The following is a 15,852-nucleotide window of genomic DNA, read 5'->3' as shown; positions in this document are numbered from 1 at the left end:
ACAAAAACGTTTTACAGTCTAACATGAAAAATTGAAACTCATGTAGACACTTCTATAATATTGTCTCCTTAGTATATAATCTTGGTACAAAATTCGTTTTCAATTTATTCCACACCTACATACCTCTTCATTACAAAGTTCACATAAGGGATACAAATGAATTTTCGCCGTGTTGAGGTCTGTTGTTAAATGGATTTCATCTTGTCCCTGAGGATTTTAGGGTAAGGGGAAGGCCCATCGGAGCGGATTTCTTTTTTTAGAATGATCTTTGGTACATTGTGACATGATATGGAGCAGTTTTCTCTTGATGCAGCTTACAACATGTTACGAAGAAGAAGAGGGCAAAATAGATCAGTTCTAATGTACTCCAAATTCATAAAAATAGACAACGATGTAAGTCGAAAGTAACTCAGATGTTTCTGCTCAGCTTACATTGTGTGTCACCTGGGCAGGGGGGAAACGTGGGGCATGTCAGTGAACAAGCCACGTTGTTTGCGTTCGGGCACACATTACATGAACTCTATGCAAAGGAACTTTTCCTTACTAACCATTTTAAATATGAGGCCCTGCGTGCCATAGTACAGGACAGAGTGGCTTTTTTTTTTTTTTTTGCACCTGCAGTGCGTAAAGTCAATTAATTTAACCCGCTATTGTTTTCAGTTAGTGCATTATTTTGGATTTTACAGCTCAGAAACCAAGAGAGGCAAACTTTGCTCACTATTTCTAAGCTGTAGTGTCTGAAAATGAAGCTCTAACTTGTTGAAGTATGGGGTTAAATGAACTGACTTTATGCACTACAGGCAGATTAAACAGGCACTCGGATTTGCAGTGAGGCAATAGAGCCGCCTCCTTATAAGGCCCCCCCATCTCTTTGTGCCACCTAGCAGACCTGAAATTTATGAATTGCACATGTGCTCCTTATTTAATTGAAAAGTTATAAAAAGCTTATTCAACTGCTTGGAGGTAGGGCAATACAAAATAGTGAAATTTATATATTCTAAAAAGTGCCCACGAGAGTTTAAATAAAATTGTGTATGGTTTTATAATTTTGCATGTAGTTTTTGGACTTCGGTGGACTTCTCTTCATTTCTCACCACTTAAGTCAGGATTCGTTTTTCATGCATGGTTTTAGGAATGTCGAGGAGGCTTTTATTTTTTTAATTTATTTTTTTTAGATTTTTTGGTTCAGTTTAAAATATTACCTCAAAGGGAAGTAAAACACCTCTGTAGTTTACGCTTAAACATGACTATTTAAAGGTGCCCTGTTCTCTGCTGAACTATTAGGTATCTTTTAAATAAGTAAAACAATGCAAATGGATGAATGAGAAGAAAATAAAGTGTTTCACTTGTGTGATAAAGCATTAGTATTTTGTGTGCTGCACAATTTGCTCATTCATATTACAAATATCATTGCGGTCCATTTAAGAGGCTGAGATAGGATCTACTTACTAAACCCTCTTGTAGCTGGATCTGAGAGAAAGAAGGCAGATTATCCTGCGTGCTGGATCCGTTTCCCAATTCATCTCCATAATGCTGCCTGACTAAGAAGAGCTTGCATATGGTACTGCAAAGTTGCATGCTGCCCAGCCAGAGAAAACTTTGCCCCTGAGGGAGCGTAGCTCTTATACTCAAAATTAACATGAAATGTATATGAACTAATGCATAATAATGCCGCATAGAAAATGTACTAATGTGTTATTGCTAAAAAACGCGCTTGAAATGTGCCCACGGGGAGTGGCCACCAATGTATGCAATGATTAATGAAGCTGACTAATAATGAAATAATTAATACGTTACTGTATGAATTTACACTAATATTAAGAGTTATATGTTAAAGTTTTGCTAATAAATCATTAGGCCTTAGTTAGCATGAGCCGAGGCCTAGCTGCCCGGTTTCATATTAAATGTGTTTTTCTAACGTGCAGTGTGCTGACTTGCTGAAGGACGTGTACTCGTATTTTTCCAAAGCTAGAAGATGAGTGTAACCGTAGTAGATCCGTTCTCATGAAATTCGACTTGCTCAAGGAAACATTTTTGCTAAATGCAACAGTGTAGACTAGATACAGGTACAAGGTCGCCTAAACCGGTACAGACAATGGACCCTACTGACTGAAGATGCGATAGGACCACGAGAGTATGAAATCATACCGGACATTCTACCCGCTGGAGACGTCAATCACAGGAACCAATAAACTACGTGAGAACTGTTATGGGGTGACAAATTTTGATATTACCAGTGAAACCCATTGGATGGAGATAGTGGGGTGCCAACCCTAACCAATTAGGAATTAGGGAACTGTACAACAGAAAAGGGATAACCCAGACACTTTGTCACACTGCATAGAGACTTTGCTGTTTGGTTCTTCAAACCATCCTTGCCCTTGTATTGCCCGTCCTATACTTCTCCTCCTTATGAGGGAAGTGTCCCTTTTAACCGTCTTGCTGAATTCCCTGGCTGATGGCGAATCAACTGATGTCCTGAGGATGAAGACTGACTCTGTATGCTTACCCATTGCGGAGGGTAACCATTGATGATAAAATTGTAATTGTCTGTTTGCCTTTCCTTTCTAGGTACCAACTGCTTCTTTTGACAGAGACCATAGATAGATGTTTTCTAAATTTGTGTTACCAAATTGTTTTGCATGAAGCCCAACATGCCAATGCTAATTCGAGGTTAGTTAAGGGATTCGCTAAACGGACGCAAATAGACAAATGACTGAATCAATGCTTTGTTGAATAATGCTCTAATGATACTCTGCTAAGGTTAACCTATGTTGACGTCGTGCTATGTTCCAATGTTCGTGACCTTTGCTTTGATTAAATCTTATTCGTGTTGCCATATTATGACAATACTGATATTTTTCATGGTTTTGAGACTAATAAACTTGCTAGTAGAATTGTAATCAATATAGCCTTAGAACCCGCCGTAGCGGGCTCTACCGGCTATTAAAGGCCCGCTCCCCGCGTTAAATGCCCGAGCCGAAGGCGAGGGCATTTAACAAGGGAGAGGGACTTTAATAGCCGGTAGAGCCCGCTACGGCGGGTTCTAAGGCTATTAGAACATTCTGCCACACAGGGCAGAATGTTCTATTAAAAAAAAAAAAAAAATTCACGGAGCCCGAGGGGATTAAAATCCCCTCTGGCTCCGTGAGGCTTTGTTCACAGCTGTTGCTGTGAACAAAGCGAACATTGGAATGTTTATAGTCCCTGATATCATATCTGCAGTCCTACAGCACTTTAAGAATTCTCATATTTCCCTTGCTCAGCTCATCAGATTTCAGAGCTTTGCCTACTCAGCTTTAGAGGGGCTGTGAAAAACGACATCCAAGCAGGAGAGAGCCTCTGGAGTGCAGAAAGAGGACAGGTCTGGTGCAAGGAGTGAGAAGACCCAGCTCCCTGCAAAAAGCGCTCTTTGAAAGCCAGCCAGAAAAGCCTGAAAAAATTATTCTGGCGACTAGGGATGGTCAATGGGGACAAAATGAGCCCAAACACAGTGAATATGATGCGGCCGGAGATATCAAAATCTAATGCTTGGTCTCCCAGTGGGATTAAGCAGAGAACAAATGATGTGGTGTTCCAGGGGATTTTCTCCAAAATACCGTCCCTGTGGGCCAGGCACAGGAGTCAGTGCAAAGGTAACTTTTTAAAATATATGTATCTCCTTGGGTGAGGGGCCTGGCCCCAGCCTGCACTATGTCCAAAAGCCCTGGTCTCCTGAGACCTGCTGAAATCTGTGATGTCCCAGGGACCCCATTCCCCGGACAAAAAAAGGACTGGTTTGTCACTGTGCTCCTACTTGAAAGCTGTGCCACCATCCCCATGATTGAAAGAAGCAGGAGAGGCATAGTAAAGCATCCACCCACCCACAATGATGTGGGTGAGAAAAGCAGTACACCGGATACACTGTCAGCATTGGAAAATGTTGCCTGGGCAGGGAGCAGAGCAGCATGGGAAGGGGCATCCTGTGCTTCCACAGCTATGGCTAGTGGGCACAAGCACTCTGGATTAAAAAATAAAACCAAAGGAAACCTCTTCGCTGTGCAAGGCCATGCAATATTCAGTCCTTGGGTCAATGAAGCGCCCCATAATCCTTCATGGGGGGAGGGGTTGGATTTGCATATTTGTCTATGTGGTACCACAAGAAGGGCAAGGGTACCTCCTACGACTGAAAAAGTGTGTTTAATGGGCTGCAGGAAGTGCAGTGGCCACCTTGAGTGATTTTAAGGAAAGGTCATCCTAAGCCTCATGGGGTCTTATACTGATGACCCCTAGAGAGGCATATAACAGTTTTAAAGTACTCCTAGAGGTAGAGCTTTTGTTTTTTGGCTCTGGATTGTAGGATCACTGTTGGTTGGTTTTATGACCTTAGTGTCAAATAAAAATAAAATAAAAAGAATCTGAGACTCAATTTTTTTAATATCATGCTTTAATGACAATGGCAATAGATGACAATGCAAGGTTTTACATTTAATGAAGGCTTTTGAATGTTGATACTACCTCCATTGACTTAGGTGAAGATTTATAGCATGTAAAGTATATTGGTATTGTCTTTATTGAATTTAGTGGTGTTAAATTGAAGTATGGCATGTGTCTGACTTACTCATGTGATGACACACTGACAAAGCCAAGAGGCCTACCTTACTGACATTGATTACCCTTATGTTGTGATGTTGCTCTTAGCATAAGTGGGTGTAATGCGATTGTAAATCTCAGGACCTAATAGGGATATGATATGAGGGTGTTAGCAAAGGAATTCCCATCTATCTGATGGTATATATTTGTAGCTAATGGGTAGTATTTAGGAGTGTGGGTGCGTGTGATAAAAGTATTTTACCTTTTAAAAAAAAGAAAAAGCACTCAATAGACAATGATTTGAGTGTTGTTTTTGCATACCAGCGAGCTGGAGTTACTAGCCCACCCCACCTCCTCTGAGTAGGCCTTAGACTGCTGTGCTTCACAACCCAGAGAGTCACTTGGGGTACTTGGTTTCCAGTAAAAATAAGTTTACAGACATATTGTTTATGAAGAACTTGCACCTTTTGCAGCTAATAAACCAATTTAATACACCCGCCCTTTCTCCCATTGGCTGTCTACACCCCTAGATCGATCGTAAGAAAAAACAAATGTGGCACACCACATGGGTTAAATGTGATATAGGATACAATGAAACGTGTTAAAACTCCTAGTAAGCAATTACAGTTCTCATTTTCACAAGCTGTCTGTGTGAGTAAAACAAACTTCCTGTATAGTTCAATGCAAAAAAAAAAAAAAAGGTAAAGTGAAAATGTAGCAGAGTATAGTACTCCAAACATGCATAAAACTAACTATTGGCGCTCAGAAGATACATTAGTCGGATTTAAACCATTGTATAAAAACAAGTTATTATGATTGATTTTATTTATACTATCACAATTCAGCTGCCACTCTGACAAATCCTTTCTGAACCAAAGTAAGCAAAAGCCAGTTATGGGCACAGCCTATCAAATTGCACCATCCTGTTGTGAAATGACCTAAGACCGGATGCTTGCCTTAGAGTGCATTCTTTGTTAAAGAATGTCCTTACCTCAGTTAACATTGGTAGGTCTAGCTTAAATGATTGTAAAAGTACCTACATCTAGTAAAAACTTTGCTAGTACTATTTCATTTAGAATGTGCAAACACCAACGTATCGAAATTAAATGATTATACCCTTACATGTGTGAAGTGTGTTGCATATTGACTGATGCAGAAAACATGCTCATATTTAGCAGGTTTTTGTGTCACCCTTGCACCATGCAAGGGGACGCAAGAGTGACTCAAAACCTAAATGAGATTTACCAAGCCACGCAAGGCCATCTTGCTTGGCCCTCCGTGACTTGATGAATCTAGAGTAACACAAGGCAGCGCAAATTGCTGCCTTGTGTTACTCTGCGGCAGGGAGATGTGTTGTGGGTGGAGCGTGGGTGTTCAACACATCTACTCATGCATTCTAACTCATTCCAAGATATACCAACACTAGTAGACCTGGGAATGCGTGAGAATTTTACGCTTCCCCACCAGAGGAGTTTTATTTCTCCATTTTGTTTCCTCTTTCTATGTGTGCTTCATTCTGCACATCCAATGGAATTATACGATCTCAAAATAACACCCTCCTTGGACCAAAAGTGGAGGCAGGCAGGAGGAGGCAGCTGGTAGTTATAGAGCCCAGTCATTATCAGACTAGTCTTCTGCAATGAGTAGTTCTTCACCTATCCAGGTACATTTCTACAGACATGACTACCTTCTTTATCTTGTCTGTATCACCTACTACTGCTCTGATCCTCAGCCAATTATGATACCCCTTCACTGCTGGCATTCACCTCTTCATCCTATCAAACTTATAAATGCAGCCTTGATTTTCAGGGTCAGGGATCTGTTGAGAAATGTAGTTAATGTTTTCTAAAAGTAACTCTGCCTCAGTCTATGCTGTAAAGTTGCCCTACCCCGCTTTAAAAAAATCACAGCAACCCTTTTAATTAAGAGCTGTTAGATGTATGCATAAATATATTCAAAATGACAATAACAAAAGATTCTAGGTTCTTATAGCTATCATAAAATCCAGTGTATTTGAAGGTATACTTTATTTATTAAAGCTTAATATGATCCTTTACTGCTAGTTCTAGTGAACCGACTTGTGCTTTGCAGTGTTATCTGCTTCTGGATATGAGCAATGCAGGAATGGAGAGGGCACATACACAAACACACAGTTATGTATGTTACTGCTAGTATCCCCGTGACGACTATTATAAACACAAGCCAGCATTCAACTTGGTGAGCTCAAAGAGATAAGGTCAGCCTCTCATGTTTGCTGTGTGATGTGTTCCTGCTGACCTTGTTAATCTGTGCAATTCTGTGCTCTCAATATATAATGGAGTGAGCGACAGTGATGTTAAGAAGGCTAGCATTCCTCATGAACAATATGAGATACGAGTTTCTGACCCATCAAAATGGGATTTTTCAACATATTCAGTACAAATGCTAAATGTATATGAACCTGGGCTGCAATTCCTGTTATCTTGGACACTACTTAGATCTGTATGGGCCTCAGTCTCTGTTGTGCAGGACATTTTACACATTTGTACCATACTGCCTGTTTCTCTCTATCTTACTGGCTGTTCTACACAATGGAGCAAAACCATAGTCTATAAAATCAAACAGAAGAGAGGTTTGGTACAGCACAAACCCTGACCTCATATATTAGAAGGTGCTTTCATATGCGATAAGGAAAAAGCATGTTTGGTAAAAGTACTTGCCCAGAATCGCACAGTTTGGTCCATCGGCAGAGCCGGGACTAATCCTAAGTGTTCTGCTTTCATATTTAGAGCTTGTATAATGGGCACATTTAATTTTTGGTTAGATTTACATAGTACAAAAAGTACAGACCTTGCGGAAAATATTTTTTGTACAAGGAGATGTGCCTGGATTTCCTGGATGCTAAGCCAAACTTGACTCCCCGTGTTACATGGTCGGCAGCTGTGTCACATCACCTCCAGTGAAAGATCAGCTCGTTTTGGGCTTGCGGCTCTAAACAAACCTGGAGCTGAGCCAGACATTTGACTTAAGCTTTTAGTGGCTCGTGTACATCCAGTGGTACACCCATACGTAACATAAGATCTCTTACCATCACCGGAAATACTTTCAAAGATCTATACATCATCAGTTTAGATCCACCTGTTTGTATGACCAGAAGAGCCATACTTCTCAAGTTGGGTGCCACTATAAGACTAAATAAATATGCTTCATCCTAACTTGATAACTGCCGATTAGGGGCAACCGTGGTTATTCGAAACCCCTTGCAGTAAAAATGTTTTACAAATGACACAGTTACACTTGCTAACAACAGACATCCCCGACACACAGAGATGCAGATAGACAAGTACACAAGTAAGCAAGTGCACATGCTTACTTGTGTACTTCATACTGAGTCATATATGCACAACTGCACAGATACAGATAAATATTGACACATATGCACATAGGCACACATACACAAATGCAAACATATCACATAAACGGAAATAAACGCAGACATGCATACACGTGTACAGAGATAACCATGTACATGCACAAATGATTACCCACCCCAAAATATGCCGCCTTATACAATCACGTAGGCATACATATTCACAAGTGTGCATATACACAAATTGTGGATACACACATACACAGTCGTATAAATGCATGCATGCATTTATTCAGAATGTTCACACAGAAAGGCATACACTCATGTTCTCACATACACTTGTACATAAACATTGTACACACGCAAACGTGTACGCATAAACAACATGGGTAGGCAGTGCACACACACAAACACACACATTCACATATCTATTTAGTTAACAGCTTTGCACAGGTCAACAGACTTATAATGGCCTCGGAGTTCTCCTCTTGAAGATGCCGAGGTATATGTAATGTCGCTGGCCAGTGACGTAACTGGCCAGCCGATGTGCGTGGTGCTGAAGGGGTGTTGAGGGATTTCCCCTTCGGTTTGCTGTGTTTTAGTTTGCTCCGTGGACTCCAGCCCAGGGCTATATAATAAAGAAGGGCGTGGTTGGAGGCAGGCAGACGCGTGTTACAAGACAGAGACCCGTGCGTACGGGCTCTTCTTGAATGAAGGCCGAACTCCACCACGGAGATTGAAACCACAACACACGGCGTTGCATGTTTAATTGCAGCGGCGACTCGCTTGCCTCATCTCGTGTCTAAGCCCTTTTCAGGGCTTAGACACAACAGTTTGGCGACGAGGAAAAGCGAATCTACGCCTCGACGATTGAGCCCTGCTGCGGCCACGTGACTGCCGCGGTGCTCGTGCAGCGGGGCGCAAAAAAAAAAACAACATAATCAAATAGACAGTAGAAAGATCAAAACAGCATTTAAGACGGAAAGGAAGGAGTGCTCCCCGACTGGAACTATCGTACACGTGTACATCTTGAAAAGAGAATACACGGCAAAGCTGGAAAATAAAAGGAGACATCCGGACACAGTGAGTACAAGTGTCCCTCCCCAGAAAAGGTGATTTCATCACAAGCGTAATAGCAATAAACTTGCCTAATAGTACCCCAGCCACAATGTCAGCAATACCTCCAGTAGAACCCTTTGTGGTTGAGGGGGCTCCCTCTACACAAGCACCCAAGTGGAGAGAATGGGTGGAAAGAATGTTGTTGTTCTTTGAGGCCACGAAGGTAGCAAATGACCAGAAACATGCCATACTCATCCACATAGGAGGCAAGGACATATATAAGTTATCAAAAAACCTTGTGGAAGATGCGCCCAAAACGCACACAATGCTCATAGCTGCCCTCAACCGCCATTTTGAGCCAATGGTCAATACTGATTACGAGAGGTTTATATTTAGACAAGCGAGACAACAGATGGACGAATCGCTGGATGCATTTCACCTAAGACTAAGAGAGCTAGCGGGCACGTGTAGATTCAATGATGAGACTGAAGAAGTCCGAGGACAATTAATACAAGGATGTGCCTCCCTCCCCCTTAGGGAACGCATCTTAGAGGAATCAGGGAAATCATTACCGGATATTCTATAGCTGGGCCGAACAAAGGAGCTCTCGAAAGCCAGGGCGTCCCACATGGAGGCGGCACTACAACGTCCCATAAAGAAAGAGGTCACCAATGCAATCATGACACCCCGAAAGAAAACTCCACAAAAAGTGAGTAGTTCACGCCCCAGACAATGTGGGTATTGTGGAGGAGTGCCACACCGAGCCTCACAGTGTCTGGCAAGGGGGAAAATATGCTCGAGTTGCGGAAAGATGAATCACTTCGCAAAGGTCTGCAGGTCCAAAGACACCCGAGGGGCAGCCGTCAATATTGCACTCGAAGAGGCCCATCCGGAAAAATCAGAGAAAGGGAGTGACATGGATGATGATGAGACTGTCATTCATGTCGTCCACTCCTTATTCGCAGCCACACCTACCAATCATCGCCAAGCGCAACTTCCAAAGTGCCAGATACTGATGGGTCATCATGAGGTGGTATCTGTAGTAGACACAGGCGCATCCATAAACCTACTGGCGGCAGAAGAACATCGACAAATGTCCCCGACCCCATCGCTGACCAAGACAAACGTCAAGGTATATGCATATGGACAGAGCACTCCCCTATCCTTGAGGGGTATGTTCCATACCACTATCACCCATGGACAACATTCGATATCAGCGAAGGTCTATGTGACCGAAGGGGGAACTGGCATGCTGTTAGGCTGTCAGGCGGCGGAGGAGTTACAAATAGTGATGTTTGCGCTCAGCATCCACCAAGAATCGGTGACGGAGTTGGTAGCCAGGTACGATGGAATATTTAATGGCATTGGGTGTCTCCGAGGCAGGGAGATCAAGCTTCACATTGATCACACTGTTCCACCGATAGCTCTCCGCCATCGACGAGTAGCGTTCCATCTCAGACCCCAGGTGGAGAAAGAGTTGGACAATCTGGAGAGAGCGGGGATCATTGAAAAGGTTTCTGGGCCCGCCCCCTGGGTGTCCCCCATTGTGGTAGCTCGGAAGCCCAAACAGCCAGGCGAGGTGAGAATCTGTGTGGACATGCGTCTCCCGAATGCGGCTATCAAAAGAGAAAGACATTTGACCCCCACGATTGATGACATTTTGGGAGAACTCAGTGAGTCCAGATGGTTTTCGAAGCTTGATCTCCGATCTGGGTACCACCAGTTGGTGTTGGCCCCGGAATCCCATTACATAACGACTTTTTCTACTCACGTGGGGCTCCGGAGGTACAAGTGTCTGAGTTTTGGGGTATCCAGTGCGGCGGAAGTATTCCAAAAAGTTATCCAGGAGCTGTTGGTGGGTTTGCCGGGAACAATAAATGTCAGTTACGACATCCTTGTACATGCCCCCACCATTGCCGAACACAATGCCCGACTACAAAAGGTCCTACAACGTATTCAGGACTCAGGACTCACGTTGCATCGGCAAAAGTGTAAATTCCTGAAAGACAGAATACAGTTTTTTGGTTACATATTCTCGGAGAGTGGGGTTGCCCCAGATCCCGCGAAGGTAAACGACATTAAAGAGGCGCCACCACCCACCACTGTCACGGAGGTCAGAAGCTTCTTAGGGATGGTAAATTACTGTGGTTGATTTATAAAAGATTTATCCAATCTAACCCAGCCTCTGAGGAATCTCCTTAAAGCATCTGAGCCGTGGCAATGGGGATCTACTGAACAAACAGCGTTTGACAAAATCAAAGAAGCTTTGTCCAGCGACACTGTGCTGAAATACTTTGATCCGAGAAGAAATACCAAGGTTGCTGTTGATGCGGGACCCAAGGGTTTAGGTGCTGTATTGTTGCAGGAACAGGAAGAAGGAATGTGGGCTCCTGTTGCCTATGCCAGCCGTTCACTCACTGACACTGAACAGCGCTATTCGCAAATTGAAAAGGAAGCTATTGCGGTCCACTGGGGTTGCAAGCATTCCCATATTTACGTATATGGCAGTCCATTTGTCGTTACCACTGATCATAAACCACTGCTTCCGCTGTTCAATGGGACCGCTTCCAAGCCTCCGCCAAGAATTGAGAAGTGGATGCTACAATTGCAAGATTACCGGTGTCAATTAGAATACCGCCCGGGATCTGAAAACCCGGCTGACTATCTCTCGAGACATCCCCGAAGTGCCTCAGAGGTGGAGGTTGAAGAGGCCAAAGAAACTGAGGAGTATGTTAGATATATAACTGATAGGTCTCGGCCTTTGCCAATGACCATGGAGGAGATTATACAAGCAACTAAGTCGGATGAGTGCCTGCAGAAAGTCATGGCAGCCGTCCAAAATGGTCAGTGGCACCGTATCAAAGGCCAGTTGCCTTTTGTTGAACACTGAATCTCAACGTATCATTGGAAGTCTCTATGGCGTAAAGGGTGAGCTCACCATTGACTCTCAAGGGTGTCTGTTGAGGGGAAGTCGCCTGGTTATTCCTTCATCTCTCACTAATAAGGCCGTTGAGTTGGCACACAATGGCCACCAAGGGATGGTCAAGACAAAGAACCGACTCAGATCTAAAGTATGGTTTCCCCTCATGGACGAACAAGTTGAGCGTTTGGTTAGGTCGTGCCGTTGGTGTCAGGCTACCGGTGAATCGATGAGGCCTGTTCCTATTGAGACTGAGCCGACCCCAACAGGTCCATGGGTCTCCGCGAGTCTAGATTTTGGTAGTTTACCTGATGGCCGTCACACTATGGTCATCATTGATGATTTCTCGAAGTATCCGGAGGTTGAAATCATCCCTACCCTCACCGCAGACGTGGTGATTGCTGGACTAGAAAAAACGATGGCCACTCATGGTCTTATTGCCGAGATTAAGACCGACAATGGACCGCCTTTTCAGAGCAAGGAGCTGGCTGAGTATCTGAAGATCACTGGTACTCGCCATCGCCGAGTCACCCCTCGTTGGCCTCAAGCCAATGGGGAGGTGGAGCGGTTCATGCAGACTTTGAACAAAGTAATTAGAATTGCGGTGGCTGGTGGCCAGTCTCTCAAATACGCCATTTTTTCATTTCTACGGAACTATAGACAGACACCTCATTCTACCACCTGCCGGGCTCCGCGTCATATAGTGTTTGGGAGGGCGTCTGTTGATGCGATTCCTCATCATTCTTCTTGGTTTCCTCCTGAAATGGCAAGGGACTTGGTCCAAAGCAGCGGATGTCGAATCTACGAGTTAGCCGTGCTCGAAGAGCCACTGAGTCTGACCTGAGAGTCGGTGATCAGGTATTGCTCAAGCAGACTGTGCCTGGTAGTAAGTTTCGTACGCCGTTCTCTACGGTCCCGTGGAGAATTGTTCAACGACATGGATCTGCGGTGGTTGCCCAGCGTGGCAATGATACTGTGACCAGCAACGTGTCGCTGTTTAAACGTTTCCATGATGCGAAGGACTTTCAGGAAGGAAGCGCTGGAGAGCCCGAAGTGAGCGGTCCAGTATGTGTAGGGTCTGATGAGGGTGCCTTACTGAGCGGGTCGATGAGTCGCACTGTATGTGATCCTGTACCTGTCTCAGTTGAATCGGAGACTGGTGGTCCCGCCACAGATGTGGCGTCTCAGCGGTCCGAATCTGCCAGATATGGCTTGCGGAGCAATCCCTGCCCTTCCACCTGTCTACAGGATCATTTGTGTGATTATTGACTAATGATTGGTGCTAGTGTTTCCTTTTTGTGTTTTTGCATTTTTTGGAGAAATGTAATGTCGCTGGCCAGTGACGTAACTGGCCAGCCGATGTGCGTGGTGCTGAAGGGGTGTTGCACGTTATGCAACACCCCGGGGTGAAATCCCCAGATGTTTCCGAGGGATTTCCCCTTCGGTTTGCTGTGTTTTAGTTTGCTCTGTGGCCTCCAGCCCGGGGCTATATAATAAAGAAGGGTGTGGTTGGAGGCAGGCAGACGCGTGTTACAAGACAGAGACCCGTGCGTACGGGCTCTTCTTGAATGAAGGCCGAACTCCACCACGCCGATTGAAACCACAACACACGGCGTTGCGTGTTTAATTGCAGCGGCGGCGTGCTTGCCTCATCTCGTGTCTAAGCCCTTTTCAGGGCTTAGACACAACAGTATACATGGGGAAAACCATGATACACGGACCTTTCTTAAGGAATCGAACTTAAAACCTCAGAAAGGCTCCATCATTAAAATAAAACTGATGAATCAGCACTCCCTCTGTTCTGAGTCCCACTCCCTAAAATATAGCACAGACCACAAAAAAATCAATATGTATCCCCACAAACGTACAATGGTCAATTGTACCTCCAATGGCATACCTAGCAGTCTGCGGGCTCCACAAAAGTCTCCATCAGATTATGATGAATCTACTGACAGCCAGAATTCAAGACAGAGCAGGGGACCGACCCTTGTGCATCACCCCTGCTATAGCCGAATTTTATGATAGGGTTTAGTGTGGGTATGGGATGTATCCTCGCCTGTGCAAGCACCTGTTTGTAGGCATGCTGCACTCCACAGGGCATGCGCACCATGTCTGTTGATTGTGAATGTCTGAATGGAGCGCACATAAAATATGCCCTTCAGATATGCACAGTCCATCAAACCCTACTGATGCCATCTCTCCTGTGCTTCTGCCATGCGCTCTTTATGCTGTTTAGCAACACATGCTTCCATGTATTTAAACACCTGAACCGACAGAGCTGCCAGTTCATTGGTTTACATTTTGTGCTGCCCAAAGGTGAGTTGAGCTTCCCTTTCTCTGCCGTGCGGGTGCTGGAGCTCTTGAGCCCTGTAGGCACCAGCTGCCCCTGTATTATGGGAAGAGAAGGTTTGGAGATGGAGGTGCTCGTTTTGCAAGCATATGTATGGTGCTGTGCTGGCAGAAAAGAATGGTCATGTGACAGGCAGCTACTTGTAAACCCTATTCTCAAAGTGCAGCTATTAAAACATTATTACATCATTGAAAACCCTTCAGAAAAGTAAATGGAAATATTTTCTGTCATTTAATTTCTTCTCCAGGGCTGTGGGCAACAGGCTTTATGGATCTCAGTACCGAGAGCAAATTGTGGACAATCTGCGACGGACAGCAGAGCAGTGCGACTGTTTGCAATGCTTCTTCGTTATCCATTCAATGGGAGGAGGTAACGTTAGTTCATGCGTGTAACTTGAAGTATTTCTTCTGAATTTTTACCTTTGTGTAAACAAATATAGCAGTCATTTTTCTCAGCTGTGGTGGTGGCAAGATTGATTATATGTCTGACTAAATGACAGTGGTTGGGTGGACAGATACCAGAAAAGATGAGTGCATATGTGTATGATAGATAATCATACTTACGTACATACAGCCTGAGCACACTGGTAGTATTAAAGAGTGGCATTCGATTTTCTCATTTTCTTTGTTTCACACCTTACAGAATGAGGTGAAACATCTCACAAGATGGATATCTTGCTGCATAGAAACCTCAGACTTGTAACATAGCTCACCCTCTTTTCCTAAACCCCACATTCTTCAGTAATGACTGTAAATGGGTACCTTCTCTTCCCACCTTCCTGTTTGTTTCTGTTTGTTGTGGTTTGAAATGGAGTAATGAAGGCTGTTGAACACAGTGAGATAACTGAGGCCTTTGATTCAGTTTTCTATTCGTAGATGAGAGGTTTTGCAGTGATGACAAAGCCAGAAAGATAAGGCTAAGTATGTTTTTGGTCAACCAGGCATAACGCAATTAAAATTCCTCACAGGGGGCACGGGGCACATAGAGATGTGAAAAATTGTGTATATCTCTATTTTCGTAGTTCCTCAGAGGAGAGACAGTTGGAGTCCTGCAAAACGTTTCCTGATTGCTGTAAAAGAGTGGCATTTGTGGCTGATCATGCTTCTGTCAGTATGCTTTCCACCAGAAACTGGAGAGCTGTGTAGCAAGGAGACAACACTCCCACTGACTATGTGAATGTTATGATAGCTGGTACACTTACTCACCCAGTCGTAATCCTGGACTGGCAACTGATCTCTGGCATATTCTGTTCCCATAATAACAGTGTTTCTTTTCTCAGGCTAACAATTCAGTGCCCCCTGCCCCCTATAGTTTCATTAGTGCTTGGTCAGTAAAAACTCGTGGGGCTGATTCCTTGTCTTGGGCTCATGTTGAATTGGCCTGTATTAATGATTGCAGAAAGGAGAATGCTGCAGTGTGTATTTGGTCTGACATTGTAATGGAAATCATGTTTAAGATAACGAGAAGATAGTCTTTCCTTTCCGGGGATGGAAGGAAACCCCTCCATACCTGATGGACAGGTATAGGAGAGCCTGTCACAACTTATAAAGGAAAAGAAGACCAGAACTGACGAGAAGGATATTCAAGCATGTCAATTCCTCA

The 15,852-nt window shown here is 44.0% G+C and overlaps 1 protein-coding gene across 4 annotated transcripts in view; it reads left to right on the top strand.

The window, feature by feature from the left end:
- The window catches only part of TUBE1 (tubulin epsilon 1), a 108,327-nt gene that overhangs the window by 53,890 nt on the left and 38,585 nt on the right, over positions 1 to 15,852 (top strand). For all 4 annotated transcript variants that reach the window (XM_069234536.1, XM_069234537.1, XM_069234535.1 and 1 more), the window contains one exon: positions 14,498 to 14,619. In XM_069234536.1, the coding sequence (XP_069090637.1) occupies positions 14,498 to 14,619 (122 nt within the window). The remainder of the gene's footprint in view (positions 1 to 14,497; positions 14,620 to 15,852) is intronic.

This window comes from Pleurodeles waltl, chromosome 5 (assembly GCF_031143425.1).
Source record: "Pleurodeles waltl isolate 20211129_DDA chromosome 5, aPleWal1.hap1.20221129, whole genome shotgun sequence".
NCBI lineage: Eukaryota > Metazoa > Chordata > Amphibia > Caudata > Salamandridae > Pleurodeles > Pleurodeles waltl.
This window is presented reverse-complemented; position numbering and strand designations above follow the sequence as displayed.